The 22,142-nt window shown below is 39.4% G+C and overlaps 1 protein-coding gene across 1 annotated transcript in view; it reads left to right on the forward strand.

Annotated features, from left to right (window-relative positions):
* Positions 1-5,926: 5,926 nt before the first annotated feature.
* Positions 5,927-22,142, forward strand: part of FRK (fyn related Src family tyrosine kinase) — a gene marked incomplete at both ends in the record, with an annotated part of 83,050 nt that continues 66,834 nt past the window's right edge. The window contains 2 exon segments of the mRNA XM_082855948.1: positions 5,927-6,298; positions 6,302-6,341. Of these exon segments, the coding sequence (XP_082712074.1) occupies positions 5,927-6,298; positions 6,302-6,341 (412 nt within the window).

The raw sequence follows: 22,142 nt of genomic DNA on the forward strand, positions 1-22,142 counted from the left end.
TAAGGAAAACAAACAAACAAACAAACAGACTTCTAGGTGTTTCCGTTTTCTCTGATTTGGGGGAATTGTGATGGTCTTTAACAGACTAGAGAGAGTCCTCAAGATTACTAAAATAATTTTGCTGCTAGATAGATGAGAACCTTGATTAATGAAGTATTTGTTTAACAGGCAAGGACAAACCACCTGGGTGAAACATGTTTACTTATTTCCATTTTAGAAAAGGCTTATCAGCTGCTTCTAGGAGATTGTATACATGAGAATATTCAGTCCTTTTTGAAAGCAAGTGGGACTTCCCTGGTGGTCCAGTGGTTAAGACTGTGCTTGCACTGCAGTGGGCACAGGTTTGATCCCTGGTCGGGGAACTAAGACTCTGCATGACGTGCGGTGTGGCCCAAAATAAAAAATAATAAAAAGAAAGCAAGTTCTTTATCCCTTTACAGATATCTCTAGAATATTTTTTTCAGTATCATGCTGAAATCTAGACATACTATGCCTAATTCATGTCTTTGATAGTGCCAAAGAAAGAAGCAAAGAGCTTTAAAGAGGTTTTACCATTTTTGAATTAAAATTTTTTAAATTTTTTCTTCCAAGCTGAACTGATTTACTTGCAAGCAAGAGAACTCATATCAGTAAAGAAATTCACTGCATAGTTCACTGAGGGGAAATGTCATGGTTTCTGAAGTGTTAGAAATGGAGTTTCCTGGTTATACTCTTTAAGTATTGAAAACATACCCTTTGGATAGGACAGAATGAGTCCCGTGTTGGCTGATGTTTAAAGTAGTCCATTGTCATTGGTCAGGAGAAATACTTCAGTTACGAACAGTAAGGATCTAACGTGCAACGGCTCCTCAAAGTTCATATCCTTCAACAGTTTTAGCTTGTTTCAACTAATGCTGAACAGCATTTGGCTTTAATATTCCCTAAGTGCTGCTGTAAGTGAAAAATTTCCCCTTTACAATAGCAATTCCTATGACAAAAGAAAATTGAGGTTAATTTAGCATCTTTTTTTCTTTTTTCATTTTTGAGTCCATGTTGGCTTCTAATAATTAAGATGTCTGCTGGAGGTCCAGCCATCTCAACTGAGAGAGGGAAGGGAAAGAGAGTAGATCCTCCAGCTGAGTCTGCCTTTTTTAAGGAACTTTCCTGAAACCCCACCCAATGACTTCTGCTTACTTTCTTCTTGGCCACTTCTGGTTGTAAGAAGTCTGCAGCCTTTCACTTCTATAAAAGTAGGGTTCTGTTAGTAGGAAGAACAAACTGGACATTGGATAGGCAAGTAGATGTTTTTGTCTCAGGGAGAAAGAAAGTGCAAGGATTTGCAGATGTGGATATATTTTTTGATGTAAGAAAAGGACATTGAATCGGTTAATATTGAACATATTTGGAATTTCTGTGACAAGTTCATCATTAGAGAAAAAGGATATCTGCAGAGTCTAAGAAGAATGGTGGACGATTTGGAAGAGTGCTACTAGAAAATGAGGAGAACCGTATCTAAGTGGGCCGGCATGTAAAAGAATGTTGAGCAGAGCTAAGGGCTTAACAGGAGTTGGAGATCATTAATTTGTCCTGGTATAAAACTGAGTAGCTGTGGGATTTTTTCTGTTGCAGTGCTCAGCAAATCAGATACAGGAGCATGGCTAAATTCATTTAACGCTGTGTGTATGTTGGATATGGGGTTGCAGGAGCTAGTAAAACTCAAGGAAAAGAAAAATTATTTTGGCAGAAATGGACAAGGAGGTTCTAAAGGAGGTATGGGATTTTTATTCAGGCCTCAAAATGCAGGCAGAAGTCTGTTGGGAGGAGAAGGAATACCAAGAAAAAGCATGGCAAAGGAGACGGGATCAGAGGTGGGAATGAACAAGACCTATTGGAGACACAGTAAACCTATTTGGCTGAGTGAGGGTTAACATAAGGCAGTAATGGGAGGAGGATGTTGAAAGGGTACATCTGATAAAGATCGGATAAAGTGCAAATTTTTCGTCTTGAATTCCAAGCCGTATCTTCCAGGCAATGAGGATCTGTTGAAGGTTATTGTGCAGGAGAGTGATTTAAGATTCATGGGGTGCCAGTGTGCGGTAAGGATGGGAAGGAGGGTGGCTGTAGGCAGGAAAACCGGTTTAGGAGGCTGGCAAAGGAATCTAACATTTGGGAAACAATGCGTGGAAAAAAGGGGACTAAGAGACAACAGACAGAAAGTCACTATCCTTTGTGGTCCCAGCTCTTTTCACGCTCTTTGCTCTCATTCGTGAACACTTGTACACGTGTTTATCTTACCCCAGTGGCTCCTTCCCTTCCCTTCCCTTCCTTCCCCTTCCTTCCTTCTTTCCTTCCTTCCTTCCATCCTTCCCTCCTTCAACAAATACTTATTGAGTATTTACTGCTTACATACTGGACATTGTACAAGGCACTGAAGATTCCAAGAAGGAAATTTTATTCTCCTGGGGAAAACAAACAAGTAAGGGTATCAAGTGGAATTTAATAGGAGACCAAGTAGAAGTGTGTGTGCCAGGTTTTAGGGCCACACAGAGTAGAGGCCCCTAATCTATTATGGCAGAGAAGGTGCTACTTGAACCTGCCTGGAAAAATCACAAGGAAGTCACCAGGGGAGCAGGTAGAGAAAGGAGCAAAGGTGCAGCAGGAAAGAGGGCCTTGGGCTTCAGGGGCGGCTGGTGGCTTGGTGAGCCTGCATCACAGTGTGTATATGTAGGAGTAAAGGGCCGAGAGGTTCGAGAAGTTACCAGAGCCTTGTGTGTCCTGATAAAGACAGCAGGTTCTATTCCAAACATGTTGGAGGTCCCTGAAGGATTTTACACAGAAGAATATTAGCCTTTTTTTAGAGTCATTGAAACACAGGAGTTAAAACCTCAGACTCTGGAGTCAGAGACCAGGGTGTTACTCATGGTTCAGCCACATGGGGGCTGTGTGACCTTGGGCAAGTTACTTAACCTCTCTGCTTCAGTTTCTTCTTCACTGAAATTAAAAAAAATACTACCTGCCTCACAGGTATTGTTGTTTTTTATTTTCTGAGAGTTAAATGATGTATCATTTGTAACATTCTTAGCACAGTGCCTGGCACATAGAAAGCCCTCAAAACTGATAGCTACTTTTACTAGTACTCATATCACCTCTGGCATTGTTACTATTATAAAAACTGCTCTGGGAGTGGTGTGCAAGATGAGTCAGAAATACGAGATAAACTGGAGGAAAGGGGATTAGTTACGAGCCCTCTGGAATAATCTAGGGAAGAATATTTGTTTTGTTCAACACCCAGCTGTCATTCAGAAGGAATAAAAAAAAATGTAGAATAAATGGAAAGACAGACAAGTGGGATTTAGTGATCGATTAGCTCAAAGAAACCAGGGAAAGAGTAAAAGATGACTGCAAGGCTTCAAGCTTGGGTGACTGTAGAATTCTGGTGCTATCGACACAAGGAAACCCTTTCTCTCCCCACCCCTTGCCTCAGGTTTCTCAGGCCATTGCTTACCTGATGTCTTTGTATGGCTGGTTTCTTTTTTCATTTTCATTCACTAGCTCAGTGACTGTGCTGTACAGGTCTGCCACTCTGTCTTTTTCTGGAATGCCTTGTCATAACCATAAAGGAGGCATATTTGAATTTAGAAACTTCAAATTTCTTAAGTCTTAAACTCCACTTACAAATTGGTTTTGAATACATCTCTCTAGTTGCTTCCAAATCTTATTTCATATTCTAGATCATGTAGATATCTCTGGAAGGACTTTAGCATCTATGCCTCTGTTTAGGGGCATTAATAGGATCCTACACTTTTTACAATTAATATTGTGTTTGGAACAAAATATTCTTATGGCTTCTCAATATTATATCATCATTCTTTTCTCTTCTGTTTTATATTGGAATTATATTTTCGGTCCCATATCACAAACAAACAAACAAACCTGGCTTGGCTTTTGGCTTTTCTCTTCCCGCCAAATTAGTACTTTCTACTCTGACTCTGAAGACAGTTGGAGAAACCTAGAACATGAGATCTTGTTTTAACCAAATGATCTGTCTGCCATGAATGCCTGATTTTAGTACAAGGAAATAGCAGGAGGGGCTAAGGCCACGGTCCTCTGGTTGTCTTTCTTTTCTTCTTTTTTTCTTTTTCTTGAGTTCAGTTATTCTCATTACTAAAAAGGCCTTGCTATTTGACAAAGAACAGGAATTTTGAGTTTGTACTGGGGTTAGGTTAGCCAGGTTCAAGGCTCCAGCAACATTTAGAGAAATCGTTTTTAAGAGAGCAACTTGGTAATAAAGGCCTTATACAAAAAGAAGTGACACATCATAAACAAGTCTGCAGGGTTCTCTACTAGTGAAAATGGCCTTGTGTTGACCCATCTAAACTTACTGCCTAGGTGTTCTTTGGGATCCAGGCACCCATTTGTGAGACAGCTGCCCTGAACTAGGGGAAGTAGAGCAAAACTCACTGCCTATCGCGATGGCTGCGCTGATGTCAACTTCATTAGTTCCTGAGCTCCTGCCAGCGAAGTTAGCAAGAACTAGTGCAGACCTGGAGTCAGAGTTGAATAGAAGGAGCTTCCACAGCAGCTCACATGCAGCCCTCCTACTCTTTCTCTCCGCTGGTCACCTAGTCTGTGCGTGTGCGTGTGCGTGTGCGTGTGTGTGTGTGTGTGTGTGTGTTTCTGAAATAGTACATGAAGGATGGGAAATTACATGTCTTTGTGGGAAAATGCAGTGTTTCGGTTTCTCACCGTTTTAGTCAGCTGCTCTTGTATTTTTCCAGACTGTAAATGTATTTTGAGGCTATTAAAATCTATTCACAGTGATTAAAAAAAAAGGTAGGAACTCAATGGCTCTTTCCCAATTGCCCTTTTGTCCAGTAACAAATACCCAAACACTTTAATTTTCCATTTTATTCCCCTTAGTGGTGGCAAAACTATCCTACTCGTCCTTATGGAAGAAAAATATCTCTGCCTTTAATTTCTGTGCTGGTAGCATAGCAGGACAAAATGCTCCCTGTGCTGGCCTATCTGTCCAGGAGCATGATTTTTTTTTTTTTTTTTTTTTTTTGCAATACGCGGGCCTCTCACTGTTGTGGCCTCTCCTGTTGCGGAGCATAGGCTCCAGGCGCGCAGGCCCAGCTGCTCCGCGGCATGCGGCATCCCCCCGGACCGGGGCACGAAGCCGTGTCCCCTGCATCGGCAGGTGGACTCTCAACCACTGCGCCACCAGGGAAGCTCAGGAGCATGGAATTTGACAGCTGCTTTTAAGAGTTTGGCTCCCTGGTGAGGGCGCTAGTCTCTCGGGTGTGGGAGAAAGGAGAGGTAGAGAGGACGGGAATCCCATTTAGATCACAGACACAAAAGAACCAGGAAGTAAGAAGAAATTATTACAGTCTGTTCCTAGCTCAGGATGTTAAAGGCAGAAGCCTGGGCCGGTTGGTTATTCATTGGCAAAAAAGAAAGAGCAGTGGGGGTCAGGACTGGTCAAACCACAGAGACAGACCTGACGCGGGAGAGAGCTGCTGGCAAAGGTAAGACGTGGAGATCTTACCTGGAGTTCACCTCTTTCGCTTGGTAACTTTTTCTTGGGACAAGAGGCAGGAGGACTCTTTTCTGTTCTCAGACGTTTGTCTAAATAAAGCCCTCTCAAATTTATTTTTGTGGTGGGATTCCTAAGCAGACAAGAAGAAAAGTCACTCTCTCACCGAGCAGCTGCCCAGCTCCCACCAGGTTTTGCTCTGGGGCAGCAGCTACGGGCACAGAAAGCAAGCCGGTGAGCCTCTCCAAGCAGGTCCGCCGGACTGCTGGGAACCAGGGCTTGGTACACGCTCCCCAAACCTGGAGGACTGGTGCTGATTTCAAAGTTTCCAGGTGGAGGAAGAGAAAGTGGATCTGCAGAGAGTAAGGGGAGAGGGAGAAGCCCCTCTCCCCCACTGCCCACGGGGGCGCCATGGGTAACATCTGCCTGAGGCTCCGGACGTACCTGGAGCCCTGTCTCCCCTGCTTGTCTCAGGAGGCAGACAAGTCGGTGGTGATTCAGAACCCGTGGACTGTCTGCCCCCCCGATCCTCCCCAGCCGCTGCGTCCGGAGCCCGAGAGAAGCCAGGGCCAGTACTTTGTGGCTCTGTTTGATTACCAGGCTCGGACCCCAGAGGACCTGAGCTTCCGCGCGGGCGACAAGCTCCAAGTCTTGGACACGTCCCACGAGGGTTGGTGGCTCGCCAGGCACTTGGAGAAAAGGGCAGACGGCTCCGACCAGCAGCTGCAGGGCTATATTCCTTCTAACTATGTGGCTGAGGACAGGAGCCTCCAGGCAGAGCCGTGAGTAGTACACACATTTTATTTCTCAGCTCTCTTGAGGGCGGGTAATGAGGTTTCCTTCTTACCTATCTGCAAACCCACTAATTTTCAAAGAGCTGCCTAGAAAGTATAAGGAAATACTGGCAAGAATCTTCTAATTGAAACACACCTCCCCTGCTAGGTGAGAGTGAAACTGGAAGGTAGCTGTTGAAATGACTTCTATTAACAGTTTGTATACCCACAGGCCCTGGGTGCATTTTCATCAACATAAACGAATGGTGCATTTAATGCTCTATCTTTTCTTTGGCTGTAAAATAAGTCATGCCTCACTTTAACATAGAACTGCATCTCATTTGCAGGTATATCATAGATCTTCCTTAAACTACACTTGCAAATCTAAAGTCCAGCTCTCTCTGTTTTTAAACTTTTGGAAGCATCAACTCCAGTTCTGATAGGCACACACAGGGGTAACTAATGTAGAAGGTCACATTTAGAAGATGCTACATTTTCCCAGTGAAATCATGACTGGATATTTTTCTTTGAATCCCAGATATAGAGTTATGCTACCCAAATTATGATATCTTTTGGGTTTTATTATGATTAGAAACTAGTCAGCTACAGATGTTTAGGAAGTTTTAACAAGAAAAATAATGACATCATTTCTCCAGAGAAGGAGATTAAGACTTTACCCTGATATTTGAATAAATCCTATGAGTTATAGTGGAACCAAGGAAGAAAACTTTATGTACTTATGCACGTATCCATCCGTCCATCCATCCATCCATGCAAGCGTCAGGTGGAGTAGTGGCATGGGGGGAGAAGGGGCAAGGTTATGCTAGTGGTAGTTGAATATAAAGTAGATAAAGCAAGATCTTGACACCATTGTCATACTTGGGATCTGGTGTGCTGAGAAGCAGGCTCAGACTGCTACTTACCCTAAACTTCTTGCTGCCTGGTTCCAGTGAAACCTAAGACTGGGAATGTCTCTCAGGACTCATTTTATAGAGTGGGTCCTTAGTAGAGGAACCTCTGGGGATTCACTCATTTTCTCATGTGTTTTTTCTTTTGATGTGAGCTGCAGCATCCCTTATTGGCCCAGGTAATAAAATTGTAGGAAGAGCCATGGTGCATTGTTGCTGATTTTCAAATTCAAATTCAAATACAAAAGGGGGTTGGGGGGCTTTTGAGATTCTTTCCAACGCCAAGGACCTGTAAATGTTAGGAAGTGTCTTATTTTATGCCTAGATAGAAATCTCTTCCATTCCTATACACTAACAATGAAAAATCTGAAAGAGAAATTAAGGAAACACTCCCATTTACCACTGCAACAAAAAGAATAAAATACCTAGGAATAAACCTACCCAAGGAGACAAAAGACCTGTATGCAGAAAACTATAAGACACTGATGAAAGAAATTAAATATGATACCAACAGATGGAGAGATATACCATGTTCTTGGATTGGAAGATTCAACATTGTGAAAATGACTATACTACCCAGAGCAATCTGCAGATTCAATGCAATCCCTATCAAACAACCAATGACATTTTTCACAGAACTAGAACAAAATATTTCACAATTTGTATGGAAACACAAAAGACCCCGAATAGCCAAAGCAATCTTGAGAAAGAAAAATGGAGCTGGAGGAATCAGGGTCCCTGACTTCAGACTATACTATAAAGCTACAGTAATCAAGACAGTATGGTACCGGCACAAAAACAGAAATATAGATTAATGGAACAGGATAGACAGCCCAGAGATAAACCCACGCACATATGGTCATCTTATCTTTGATAAAGGAGGCAAGGATATACAATGGAGAAAAAACATACTCTTCAATAAGTGGTGCTGGGAAAACTGGACAGCTACATATAAAAGAATGAAATTAGAACACTCCCTACACCATACACAGAAATAAACTCAAAATAGATTAAAAACCTAAATGTAAGGCAAGACACTATAAAACTGTTAGAGGAAAACATAGGCAGAAAACTCTATGACATAAATCACAGCAAGATCCTTTTTGACCCACCTCCTACAGAAATGGAAATAAACACAAAAATAAACAAATGGGACCTAATGAAACTTAAAAGCTTTTGCACAGCAAAGGAAAACATAAAGAAGACGAAAAGAGAACCCTCAGAATGGGAGAAAATATTTGCAAATGAAGCAACTGACAAAGGATTAACCTCCAAAATTTACAAGCAGCTCATGCAACTCAATATCAAAATAACAAACAACCCAATCCAAAAATGGGCAGAAGACCTAAATAGACATTTCTCCAAAGAAGATATACAGATTTCCAACAAACACATGAAAGGATGCTCAACATCACTAACCATTAGAGAAATGCAAATCAAAAGTACAGTGAGCCATCACCTCACACCAGTCAGAATGGGCATTATCAAAAAATCTACAAACAATAAATGCTCGAGAGAGTGTGGAGAAAAGGGCACCCTCTTGCACTGTTGGTGGGAATGTAAATTGATACAGCCACTATGGAGAACAGTATGGAGTTTCCTTAAGAAACTAAAAATAGAACTAGCATAGTACCCAGCAATCCCACTACTGGGCATATACCCTGAGAAAACCATAATTCAAAAAGTGTCATGTACCGCAATGTTCATTGCAGCTCTATTTACAATAGCCAGGACATGGAAGCAACCTATGTGTCCATCAACAGATGAATGGATAAAGAAGGTGTGGCACATATATACAATGGAATATTACTCTGCCATAAAAGAAATGAAATTGAGTTATTTGTAGTGAGGTGGGTGGACCTAGACTCTGTCATACAGAGTGAAATAAGTCAGAAAGAGTAAAACAAATAACATATCCTAACACATATATATGGAATCTAAAAAACAAAAAATAATAAAAGGTTCTGAAGAACCTAGGGGCAGGAAAGGAATAAAGAGGCAGATGTAGAGAGTAGACTTGAGGACACGGGGAGGGGGAAGGGTAAGGTGGGACGAAGTGAGAGAGTGGCATGGACATATATATACTACCAAATGTAAAACAGATAGCTAGTGGGAAGCCGCCTCATGGCACAGGAAGATCAGCTCTGTGCTTTGTGACCACCTAGAGGGGTGGGATGGGGAGGGTGGGAGGAAGATGCAAGAGGGAGGGGATATGGGGATACATGTATATGTATAGCTGATTCACTTTGTTATACAGCAGAAACTAACATAACATTGTAAAGCAATTATACTCCAGTAAAGACGTTAAAAAAAAAAAAAAAGAGAATCCGATCTTGTTTTTGTCCTGATCCGTCGTGGTCACAGAGTGGCCTTTTCTGATGTTGGTATTCTGTGACATTGTTTGTGTTCAAGAGGAGAACACCCAGGCCTAGTCGTAAGTGCCAGGCAAACTCCTGGACTCTAGGGTCTGGAACACCCAGGCCTAGTCGTAAGTGCCAGGCAAACTCCTGGACTCTAGGGTCTGCTTTTCTCTTTATCAGCCAGCATAATACAGATGCTGCTAAATGCTGTAGAGTCACACAACTGTCTGTCATGTAGCATGCACTTAAAAATAATATCTTGGGCTTCCCTGGTGGTGCCGTGGTTGAAAGTCCGCCTGCCAATGCAGGGGACACGGGTCCGTGCCCCGGTCCGGGAAGATCCCACATGCCGCGGAGCAGCTGGGCCCATGAGCCATGGCCGCTGAGCCTGTGCGTCCGGAACCTATGCTCCGCAACAGGAGAGGCCACAACAGTGAGAGGCCCGCGTACCACACACACACACACAAATATATATATATATATATATCTTAATGGATGAATGAGGAAACAAATACGTGGCTGAATGTATGCAGACGTAGAAGAGACAAGTCCTGCTTTGGGGAGAATCACACCTTTCTTTCTTTCAGGGTTCAGCTCTCATGACCCCCTTCCAGCCTGCCTCTGGAGCTTGTACTTTTATCGTATGATGGCTAGTTGTACAACTTCTCTCTTTCATATAAGACTGTGAAGTCTTTGAGGGCAGGATACTTGTGTTTCCTGTATCATGCCTGGAAAACTATTTAAGGCAGTGCTTGTGCTCCAGCGAATTTATGATCTCAGGAGGTGAGACTCTATTTCCTCTTGAAGTTGTAGATTCTGTGTAGTAGAAGCACTGTCCCATTCAGTTTTACTCAATGCTTATTGACGGGACAATTCAGTACAAATTGTTGAACATGGCAGAAGGGAAATAAAAGTATATTCAGGGAATGGGAAGTTGTACAGTTTAGTTGAAGCATTTACGGAGAGAGCAATGAGAAATCTGGAAAAAGAAGTTGGGACTAGGTTTTGGAAAAGACCATGTGTGCCACGTTAAAGAGTTTGGGATTTTTCTGATAGGAAATAGATGGAAATAAGAACTTTGAAAAGGCAGTGATGATGTGAGAATGGAGTGGAGAAGAGAGAGGCTAGGCAGGAGTAGGGAAGTTGTACCAAATGTCTCCAGCATGAGGTTGTCAGGGTTTAATTTCTAATTGTGGTACTGTTAAAAAAAAAAGAAGAGTAGGAATATGAACAATCTCATGAATGAAAAATCGAGAGGACTTAGGGGAAGGGAAATAATTAGCACTTTTAAGTACCTTTGATGTGCTGAGCACACAAAACCATATATATGAGCTAATTTAATCTTTATAATAGCCCTGCAAGGCAGTTTTTCTTATCACTGTTTTTAGGATGAGAAATTGAAACTCAAATTTAAATAAATCCAAGAGCATTCTTATCTGGTAAATAGTAGAGGCAAAACTACAAATTAGATGTAGAAGAGAAAGAGAGAGAATTAAAAATGTTATTTGGGACCACGTGAAATAGTAAGAGAAATATACATTTCATAAAGTACTTCTTATTCGGGGGTGTGGTTGAAACAGAAAAGCTGACAACACATTCGCTTTTAGGCATGTTGAATGTGAAGTACTAATAAGTCATCTGAATGACAATGTCCAGGAGAAATGTAGAAATACAAAACTTTGGGCAAAAAGAAAAGTCTATTCTGTGAAGATAGATTTTTGAAGGCATTCGCACCGAGGTGTTATAGATATTACAGGAATATAAGAACTGCAGGGCATTGTAGGCTTTGCAAGGATTATGAGAACCATAGTGTGAGACTCTAAGAAACAGAAGGGGCCAAAGATTAACTCTTTAGAAATGCCCGTCATTTTTGTGAGTAGATGCGGTGAGTAGATTATAGTAACGGCCCGGTTTTTTATACCTCCTTACTACACACCCTCGGGTAGTCTCCTCCCACACAAAATCTTCGTTGACCACGGAACTTGCTTTGGCCAATGGGACAATAGTAAACGTGACAAAAATAGAGATTGAAAAGGGCTTGCATGTTGGGGCTTGCTTTCTTATTGCTCTTGGAGTTCTGTAACTACTATGAAAAAACTCAAGCAAACCTCCTGGAGGAGGGAAGACCATGTGAAGAGAAGCCCTATTTTGTCCCAGATGACTTACCAGCTGAGTGGAGACTCATGATCCCAGCTAAGGTCAGTGGAGCCCATCCCAAATTGCGCACCTTTAGATTCCTGAGTTAACCAAACACAGTCAGTTCTTCATATCTATAGGTTTTGTATCTGTGTATTCAGCTAAATGTGATAAAAACTAGTTGGAAAAAAAAAATCCAAAAGGTTCCAAAAAGTGAAACTTGAATTCACCACATGTTGGCAACGGTTTACATAGCATTTATGTTGTATTAGGTATTATAAGTAATCCAGAGATGATTTAAAGTATCTTTAAGGGATGTGCGTAGGTTATATGCAAATAGTACACCATTTTATATAGGGGCCTTGAGCCTCCACAGATATCAGTATCCTGGAACCAATCCCCCTCAGATAAGGAGGGAAGACTGTAGTTGCTATGAAGCAAAACCTAACTCATACAGGGAAGAAGAGCCCCTGAAGGAAACAATGAGCATCTTACTCAAAATAAGAAGATAAAATGTCAAGAAGGATGTTTTAGGTCAAATGCTAAACAAAGGTCAGAGTAATGAGGAAGAGGTAAAGACCATTAAATTTGCTGGAAGATTACTGGTGACACTAAAAAGCAGTTTTATAATGTAAATACAGATGATGTCATTCAGTAAAGAGAGTGAGTGAGTTATAACAAGGAACTTCATGCTGTGTCTGGGACTCTGAACTGGGAGGTTTAGGCTGGGTTGAGCCATAGAAAAAGTATTGTATGATAGGGCTCTACACGTGGGACTTGGGTTCATCCTGAGAACCTGAGACGAGGAAAAGCAAAATTAAAAGAGGCAGTGGAGCTTAGCTGCCTCCGTCTCTGAGCAGAGTATGCAGGGTCCTCAGGACTATGTCTGTTTGGTTGGGATTTACCAAAAATTTCACCTTCTCTAGGGCATCAAAGTTGGTAGCTTTTAAACATCCTCTGATAAGTTTAGATATTTCGATTTAGAAGTTGGGGCAGAGTGAGGATAAGTCAAGGGTTTATCTTTAGTGCAGTTGGGCCTTCCCAAAATTGTTGGCAAAATTAAAGAATTTTTCTCTTGAGTGCTATCCTCCCCAGTTTTGGGGTCATGTGGAAAGACTGAGCTTAGTTCAAGGTCTTAAAGTACAGGCAGCAAATATATGTAACTTTTAAAGAAGATTGTCTGTGAAGGTAAGCCCTGTTGTCTTCTATGATATACTATAGTTATAAGATATTCCTTGGTTTAACTTCAGGCTATTATCATGCAGAGAATACAATGATGTTTCAGATAAAAACAATAGAAGAGTGACTCAATATCTTGTATCTGTGTTAGGCAGTAGTTTATAGGAATCAGGCACATATTGGTGTTGATGCTGAATCACTCTGAACTCTGTACTACCTCTTATTAAAAACCTCACTTTAAAAAGCAGTAGTTTAGGAAAATGGAAAGTCATGCTATTGATTTAGCAGGTCCTGGTAAAATGGTAGAAAACAAAATAGTTACATGATAATTAATGGAGATCAAAGGATCCCAGTAGACGATTTTTCTTTTATGATAATTTTGGTGTTTACTGAAACCCCTGATATCTTTTAAGGCATAATTGTCCATTTTCTGAAAATTTTAATGTTAGAAAATATTCTAGTTTACCGATGTTTTTCAAAAAAAAACAACTTTATTTTTTAAAAAAAACATGTTTGATAAATACAAAACAATATGTGCAACTTTAAGGTAAGATTTAAAGCATGATGATTAATGAACATCCATTTAACCAGCTAGCCTATGACCTAGACTATAACTAACAATGAGCCTATGAGTTCTTCCCCTCCCCCATCTCTATAGTAAAACCTTTTCCTAGGCAATGTTGATAGCAATTCAATTTCTAATAGTGAAAGGCTAGAATCAATCCAAATGTCCATTAATAGGAGAGGGATAAATTGTGGTTTATTTATTCAATGAAATATTATACAATAGTGAAAACGATGAAGTGAGTGGCATGCAACAGCATGGGTATGTTTTTGAAATATGTTGAGTGGAAAGTAAATTTCAAGAGATGGCGTATAATATGTTTCTAGTTTATAAAGTCTGCAAATAAAACCAAATAATATATTGTTTCGGCATGTATATTAGTAAACTATTAAATAAAGTAGGGGAATGATAAACAGCTATTTGATTTATTTATCTGAGTATTGTAGATTCTATGCTTCTGTTGAACATTTAAAGAAATGATTAAAAGAATGATTTTCATGATTCAATCATGAAAAGTAAAGGTAACAAATAGTCTGGCCAAAAGTTCAAATGTAGACATTGTGATTGATCAGATATTGTTTATGACTCTGCCCTCCTCACAATACTGTTTTCACTGAATTATCCTTTAATATCATCCTCCTAATATAAGAAAGACATAAAAAATTATAGCTTTGGGGACTTCCCTGGTGGCCCAGTGGTTAAGAATCTACCCGCCAATGCAGGGGACGCGGGTTCGAGCCCTGGTCCGGGAAGATCCCACATGCCGCGGAGCAACTAAGCCTGTGAGCAACTACTGAGCCTGCGCTCTAGAGCCCGTCCTTTACAACAAGAGAAGCCCCTGCAATGAGAAGCCCGCACACCTCAAAGAAGAGCAGCCCCCGCTCGCGACGACTAGAAAAAGCCCGCGCACAGCAACGAAGACCCAATGCAGCCAAAAATAAATAAATAAATTTATTTAAAAAAAAAACACACATAGCTTTTGCAATTACTGTTGTCATTATACACTCTGACTTTTTTTTTTTTTTGGTGGTACGTGGGCCTCTCACTGTTGTGGCCTCTCCCCTTGTGGGGCACAGGCTCCAGACGCGCAGGCTCAGCGGCCATGGCTCACGGGCCCAGCCGCTCCACGGCATGTGGGATCTTCCCGGACCGGGTCACGAACCCGTGTCCCCTGCATCGGCAGGCGGACTCTCAACCACTGTGCCACCAGGGAAGCCCTATCCACTGTGACTTTTAAGATACTCCTTCCCCAAATTCCAGTAACAAGAATTCTTAACCTTAGACCATGGACTCCTAAAGGTTACAGAGAGGGGCTTGAGACAGTCTATGAACCCTCTGAAATTGCATATAAAATTTGTGTGATGTATATTTGTGCATTTTTTAGGATAAGGGGTTATAGGTTTTATGATATTCTAAAAGGAACGATGTTTAAAAAAGTGTAAGAACCTGTTGTAAAATTAGCACAGGCAAAGTTTGTTTGTTTCTCTTGAAAAATTGATTTGCTTCCTTATAGCAGATAATAAATTATTAATTTATTATACACCACATTTTTATTCTTAGCTACGAGGAAGCTCAGAGTCCAGTTAAATGCTTGTTCACAATAACTGTATTTGACCTTAATTCTGGCTTATTTTCTTCCTTCTCTCTCTTTATTTTTTTGAATTCTTTTTTATTTCTACTTTCTAGAACATAATATTGAGTTTTGTAGGGGTCTGTTGTTATAACCTACTTTAATACGTAAATACTGATGATCAGTCTAGACATGTTTTATGATCTTAAATTATAAATAAAAATAATTTTATATCTTTATATACTAATTAAAGAGTACTTAAAAAAATTCTGTTTCTGAGCTTTGTTGAGCGACTAGTTCTAAGCCAAACTGACAGGTTGTTTGATAGAATACAATTAAAGACTGTTGGCCAGAAACCTACCTTGCTACTCCCTTACTTCGCTCCCACTTTGCTTTTCTGGCTCTAACACTGGTTGGTGCTGTTTCCCCTGCCTCTTACTTGTTTGTTTCATTTCTTTTCAATTTCAACCAAGGGCACACATCTTTGTCTGCTGGAGAATTTGATACAACCTCCCCGCCATTTCTCCTTGTTTCCGGGATTGCAGTCAGCTTGTGTTTGTGCACATGTGTGGGATTCATTCTGGTTATCTCTTGATCCGCAGAGTGAGGCAGAAAAGTGCCCTCACTAGAGGCTTCAGCCCTGTGTAAGACCCACATGCATTAGAGGAGAAACACACAAGGAGCCAAGAAAAAAAAAATAGAGACCAAGGGAAGGAAGGGACATAGTAGTTTAAAATGTCGGTAAAAAAGGCAGATGAATTTTTAATAAACATCAGAAAAGGAGATGTAAGGAACAAACCGAAGATCCCATAAGCTAAAATAAAATAAAGTAAAATAAAATAAAGTAAAGCTAATGTTTAAGGAATACAAAGTGAGAGTATGTGAGAAATTAGAGAGAATAGGAAAGAGGATTGAGGAGCAGACAGACAATATGGCTTGGTTTGTAGTTGAGGGAAGACTAGGTAAGGATACTTAGCATTTCCATGCTAAGAATGGAAGTATGTCAGACAAATGTGTTCTGTAGGGAAGTTCATGATTCTAGGCTTATAGTATTTAACTGTATTAAAATAAATATCCCTGGAGCTTTTGCTTTTGTGTTACATAAGCATTTATACTAAGGAGACTATAGCCAACGTAACTTTTCAAAGGCAGACTTTCTGTTGGGTCCATCCATAGTGAAGAAAATAAAATGCTAATCATTGTCACTGAAAGTGAGTTAAACCCTTTTCTTCCCTCATTCTGTACCCTCTTTCTACCACCCAAAAGATATGTTATATTTTAGGGTTCATCATCTTTCACAATGTAAAAAGAAAAGAACCCACAAAAATATGCGTATTCATCATACAGAGAATGAAACCAAGTGACTTCACGGACCTAACAATGAATTGGCCTCCTGCCTGGACTGTGGGCAATTTGGATGAAAGCAAATTGATAGTGATATAAGAAGCCTTTTACATTCACTAATGGAAAATTGGCTGTATAGGCAAAGTGGTAAAACAGAAGACTTCTGTAGGGAATTAGAGGAAGTTCACAGCCTTGCTTGCTCCCACTGGTTGAGAAGGTCTCACAAAGACAGTACTCCATTAGGGCAAACAAGAAGGATTTATTATTTGCTGATTTAATTGTCAAAGAAATACTATGTTCATAATAGTAAAACCAACTGTTCTTCTGCTGACATGTTCACATGTAGACTATGAAATCTCTTTTTGAGAAAATAAAAGAATAGATAGCTGAACATTTATCAGGGAAGGTTTACATAAGCTTCTGCACAGTTCCAATGATGACTTTTCCTAGGACAGAGGTCACTTACTTTGCTTACCTTATCTATACATTTACATTTGCAGTTAAGAAGACTAATATTTTTCTTGTAAAGCTATTTCATTTATTTAATGCACAAAATACTATTTTTTTCCTTTTCAAAGGAACATTTTCAGTTTGACTTTGAAATTAACTTAATAGAAGCTAATCTTCTTCAAATGCAAAGAAAGAACATCTCCCAGGAATCTTTGCTTAACAGTTCTAGGAAGATAAAATATTTCAAAAAGCATTTCGTTTTAACATTCTAAGTGCATTGTTGCAGCTGACAGAGATCACTGAACATGCTTAGTAGTTTAGTTTTGTATAGGGGTTGTTATGAGAAAAATGATCCCAACTTGTTTTTCAAACCTATGTTCTTATCCATTCGACATATTTTAGTAACTTTTGGTTATTATAATTTTGTGCCATTGTAAAGAAATAGAAGTATAAATAATATATAGTTTAGTTTGATCCAGCAGAAAGTAAGTATATTTGCTAAGGGTAACCCAAGTAATTGGCAAGGTTACTGCATTCCTGGAGCTTAACCTATCTGACGGATCTCAGTCCCAGCTGAAAGAGGGGAGCAAACTACCCTTACCACTGCAGGTTTTGTCATGGAGAGAGGCTTTGTCCAAGCTAAGAAGGTAACTTTGTCATTTCTTCTTAAACTGCTTTTCTATTTTTAGAAACCAAGTATTTGGTCAGACAAACTTATTGAAAAAGAGCAGACAGATCTCCTACTGCATGTCCTTTTTCTGTCCAGACCCTTTTCCTAGAATGGAAAATCGAAATGAAATCATGTTTAATGGAACTTAGAGGTAATGGTCATTGAGAAAGAGAGCCAGATGAAGAGAAAGAAAATAGATGGAATGAAGACAAGACAGAGGAGACGAAGGAGAGCATAAGGAGGAGAAGGCAATTTCTATTACAAAGGAAAGTAACAAGTGTCAAACAGTCACTGAGCATGTTCTTCTGTACTGTAAATAGAAACCACAGAAACAGACATTCACCCTGCTCACTATTTATTTGTGAGAATTTGTTGCAACACAAAAATTCATTACCTGTTAGCTTAGCCACTAATACTGAAAAAAAGAAAATCAGTACAGTGGAGTATTAAGGAAAACCTTTAATAATAGCTCGATTAAGAGGTCAATGAGTTGGAAAGCTTGATTTTAATGAGTGGCTACACAATTTACATGACAATTTCTCTTGCTTCTACCTTTTTTGATTCAGTCATTTTGTTACATTTAGTTCAAATGTATTGACTATCATGCACAATACTTTGCTAATCAAATATGTTAGCAGATTATAACTTTGAAACAGAATTTTTCAATCAATGTTATTAGGTGAAAAGTTTCTGGTAGTATGTATTTGGTGGGTGCATAGGAGTGAATAACGGCTGAGGGGGCATATTGAAAAAGAATTAGCAAGTTTAGAATGTGCCTAAATCTTAAGCGTTCTGTAGGTTCAACTGAAATTGAATCTATGGATATTCACTTCTTATAAAAATTCTTGACCTCTCTTAAGGTCACCACTATAATTTAAATTCCAGTTAGTAAAGAATTAAATTATTTTTCAGAACTAATTTCCTCTTGGAAAGCTATGCAGCAGCAAGCAAAAAAAATCAACATTCTTAACTCTTAAAAACAACCCTTAACTCTTCTCCCCCTCGGGCTATTGCACATAATCTCTTCTCTACAGCAAACCTTTGAAAAAGTTGCCTTTACTTGGGGTCTTTTTCATTTTTTTTCCCCCTCTATCTCTCTCTCAACCACACTCCTTCTTTAAATGTTTTTACTATATAAATTTTCCAACATATACAAAACTGTAGAAAACAGTACCCCGTGTCTCATCACTCAACTTCCACAAATATCCTTATACTCCTTTTTCCCACCTCTACTCCCACCCCACCATGGGTTATTTTGAAGGAAATCCTAGACATCATATAATTCTATCTGTAAATTCATTTGTAAGTATCTCTAAAATACATGAAATACTCTTAAACAAACAAACAAACATAATTGAGTATAATGATCACTCCTAAAAATATAAAATAACCCTAATATCATCAAATATCTGGTCAGTGTGAAACTTCCCATAGTTTTATAAACCTTTTCTTAATATTTGGTTTGAATCTAAATTTTTGTGGATTTATTTTGTGATTTGTTTGTGGATCCAAGTAAAGCCCATACATTACAATTGGTTTATTTGTACCTATTAATCTCCCTTAACTTGGATTCCTTTTCTATGTTCATCCTTGGTACATTCCTTGAAATGTATTTCCTTTGCTTCCGAAGCTGGATTTTGCGGACTGATTCTCTCTTGAATTGACTGCAATTAGACTTTATCACTCCAGGAAGCTGCTCTTATTAAAGGTCACCAAGAAACTCCACATTGCAAAATCCATTGGTCAGTACTTAGTCTTCATCTTAGTTGTCTTACCAATACTATAATATTTAACACACTTGATAACTCCACCATCCTTAATACACTTCTTTTAATTGATCTCCAGGATACCCAGTCACCTGGTTTACTCCCGCATAACTGAGACATTTGGGCTGGCACCCTCTCTTCTCCCAGACCATTAAATATCGGAGTGCCCAGTCCTCTGACCTTGATCCTCTTCTCTATCTGGCCTCATTTTCTTGGTCATCTCGTTCAACTTGAGACATGTATACTTGACATCACTATATCCTAATGGAAGTTTCCAAATTCCAGGCATTTCCAACACTTCCAAAACTGAGCTCCTACATTCCTCCTATGAACCTGTCCCACTGTCTTCCCCAGCTCTGTCAATAACAACTATGCCTCCATTTGCTCAGGCCAAATATCTTGGAATCACCAACTGCCATTTTCCTTTCAGACCTCACTTCTCATCAGTCAGAACATCATTTTCCCTCTATCCTCAATAAATATCCACAAATCAGTACCTTACCAGCCCCTGCCATTGTCTGGTCCAACTCATCTTGATCTTTCAATCTGGCTTAGTATGATAGCATCCTAACTGGCCTCTCTGATTTGACAGTTGCCTTAAAATATAATCTATATCCAACCCAGCAGGCAGAGTGACTCTGTTAAAATGCCAAAAAATTAAAATTACTTCTCTGCTTGAAACTCTCCAGCAGCTTCCTGTCTCACTCAGAGCTAACTCCCAAGTCTCCTTGCAGTGACCCCCCCCCATTTCTACCATTACCTCTCTGACTTCACTCCTCATTTCTTTCCCTTCTACCTCTGCCACATGACTTTTTTTGGGGGGAGGGGGAGTGTGGATCTAGCTGAAAATGATTTTGTAAAATTTTGTTTAGAGTCTGGAATTTGAATTATTATTGCTCATTAAACTTGTAAGACATAGGGAGAAATAAAGAACTTTGTAGGTGTTCTCATAGATGCAATAACTTGCTCTACCCTGAACCGTTGATATACAAGGTGTGGCCAAATTACTCCTAAATCATTAATTTTGATATTAAGGGAGAAGAAGTCTTTCTTGGTCCATGAATATGTATATTCATCCTAAGAATATTGGAGAACATAACCAGTTTCAGGTCTATTGATCGGGTACGAAAGACTATTATTTTCACTTAGATTTTGGAATTGAAGAGTGGCCTTTTAATTAGCTTGTGCTGATGTTTCATCTGTGTTTGGCATTTCAAACTGATTCTGTTTAATAAGGGACAGCCTATATGCCACTGTATAGTTTTGAGAACACAGTCTTTCTTGCTCATTGATGCTGAGGGCAAAAGGGGAAAATCTGGGAGTTGAACAAATTGGTCTCTAGTACTAACATCAGCAAAAGGCTGTGTTATTACTAAACAGGTATTTAGATTTCAGTCCCAGGCATTTTAAGATCCTTGACATTGCATTTGCTTTTCTCTTATTTATGTCTTTATAGGAGAATTTTTCTTAATGAATTCAATGCAATGTATGCACATCTAAAAATAGCTCTAAACACACAAAAATAATGAGTAATTCTGTTGTCATCATGTAAAATTACCTTCTGCATCTCAAATGTTTCTCCTTCCCATAAGAAATTAAACACAAACATAAATATATAAATAAATATGTTCTTGCTGTAATGCTACTTGACATTTTAACTGTAATTAAAAGGACTTCGAATATTAACCAACATTAATTAACAATGTAAAGTGCCTTAAGCATGAAGTGTAATAACAATGCTGAGTAGATCAGGCACATTCATCAATACACTTCATGCTTATTAAAGATTTGTTTTTGAATGCTGCATTATTAAACAGGTTTATTATGCCTACTATATGAATCTTGAGTTTCTGCTATATTTGTTCTGTAGATATTACTCCTTCCTGAGGCTGTTGTGGTGTTGAGGACAGGCTCCATGGTCTGAGTATGCAGGGTGAGAGGCTGATTGGAGGTGTGGTTCTGGGAGAAGCAAAGCTGCCTTGTTTTTGATTTTGGTTATGCTAGTATTTTATTTTTCTTAAGTCCCAAAGTGCACGGGGGAGTTGAGGGGGGAAGCAGAAAGGAGGGAGAATAATACCTCAGGAGTCCCACAAAATGCTATTTCTTTTGGTGTGGTATGCCTGGCACTCTATGATATTGCTAACTTACTTCCAGTGAATCCAAGAACTTCGCAAAAAAGCATTCTCCAGGTGATGCTATTTGTGGATTCTGTTCACTTATAATGTCTATGCCGGTAGTTTTCATTCAAGCAGCTTGTGGCTAGAATGGCTTTGTGACTTAGCCTCCCATCCTCTCATGACATTATGTTGCACAGTCCCTGCCTTGGGCACTTTTTATGAATATTATAATGATTTTCAGTTTTCCTTTCTTGTAGATACTGGCAGGCTTCTCCCTCGACCCCTGATCCTACCTCTGAATAGTTCTTTTTGACCAGTGTCTCTAACTACCCTGACTCACTCCTGTACATTAGCATTAAATGAAAAAAAAAAAAAAAACCCTCAAAAGTTCTTGTTTCACTTTGAAGTTTTCTTCTAATTTTTAAAAATCTTAATCTTTTTAATCATATTTTTTCTTCTTTAAGCCATTAACATTTTTTTGTTTACTGAATCTGTTGTAGACCTATAATACTGGATTAAAAATCTTCTGTTTTCCCTTTTAATTTCAAGTACTTCTTGCTTTATGTTATTTTGATTTATACTATTTTATACATATTAACATATTTTAATTTTTAACTATGATTATCAATTACAATGACCTTTTTATTCTGATACTTTCAAACACCTCCAAAGTCTACTTCTTCTAAATTAATATTGTTTTTTCAAGGTTAAAAAAATTAAGTGGGGCTTCCCTGGTGGCGCAGTGGTTGAGAGTCCGCCTGCTGATGCAGGGGACACGGGTTCGTGCCC

This window comes from Leucopleurus acutus (assembly GCF_964270905.1).
Source record: "Leucopleurus acutus genome assembly, chromosome: 15".
In the NCBI taxonomy this organism is placed as follows: domain Eukaryota; kingdom Metazoa; phylum Chordata; class Mammalia; order Artiodactyla; family Delphinidae; genus Leucopleurus; species Leucopleurus acutus.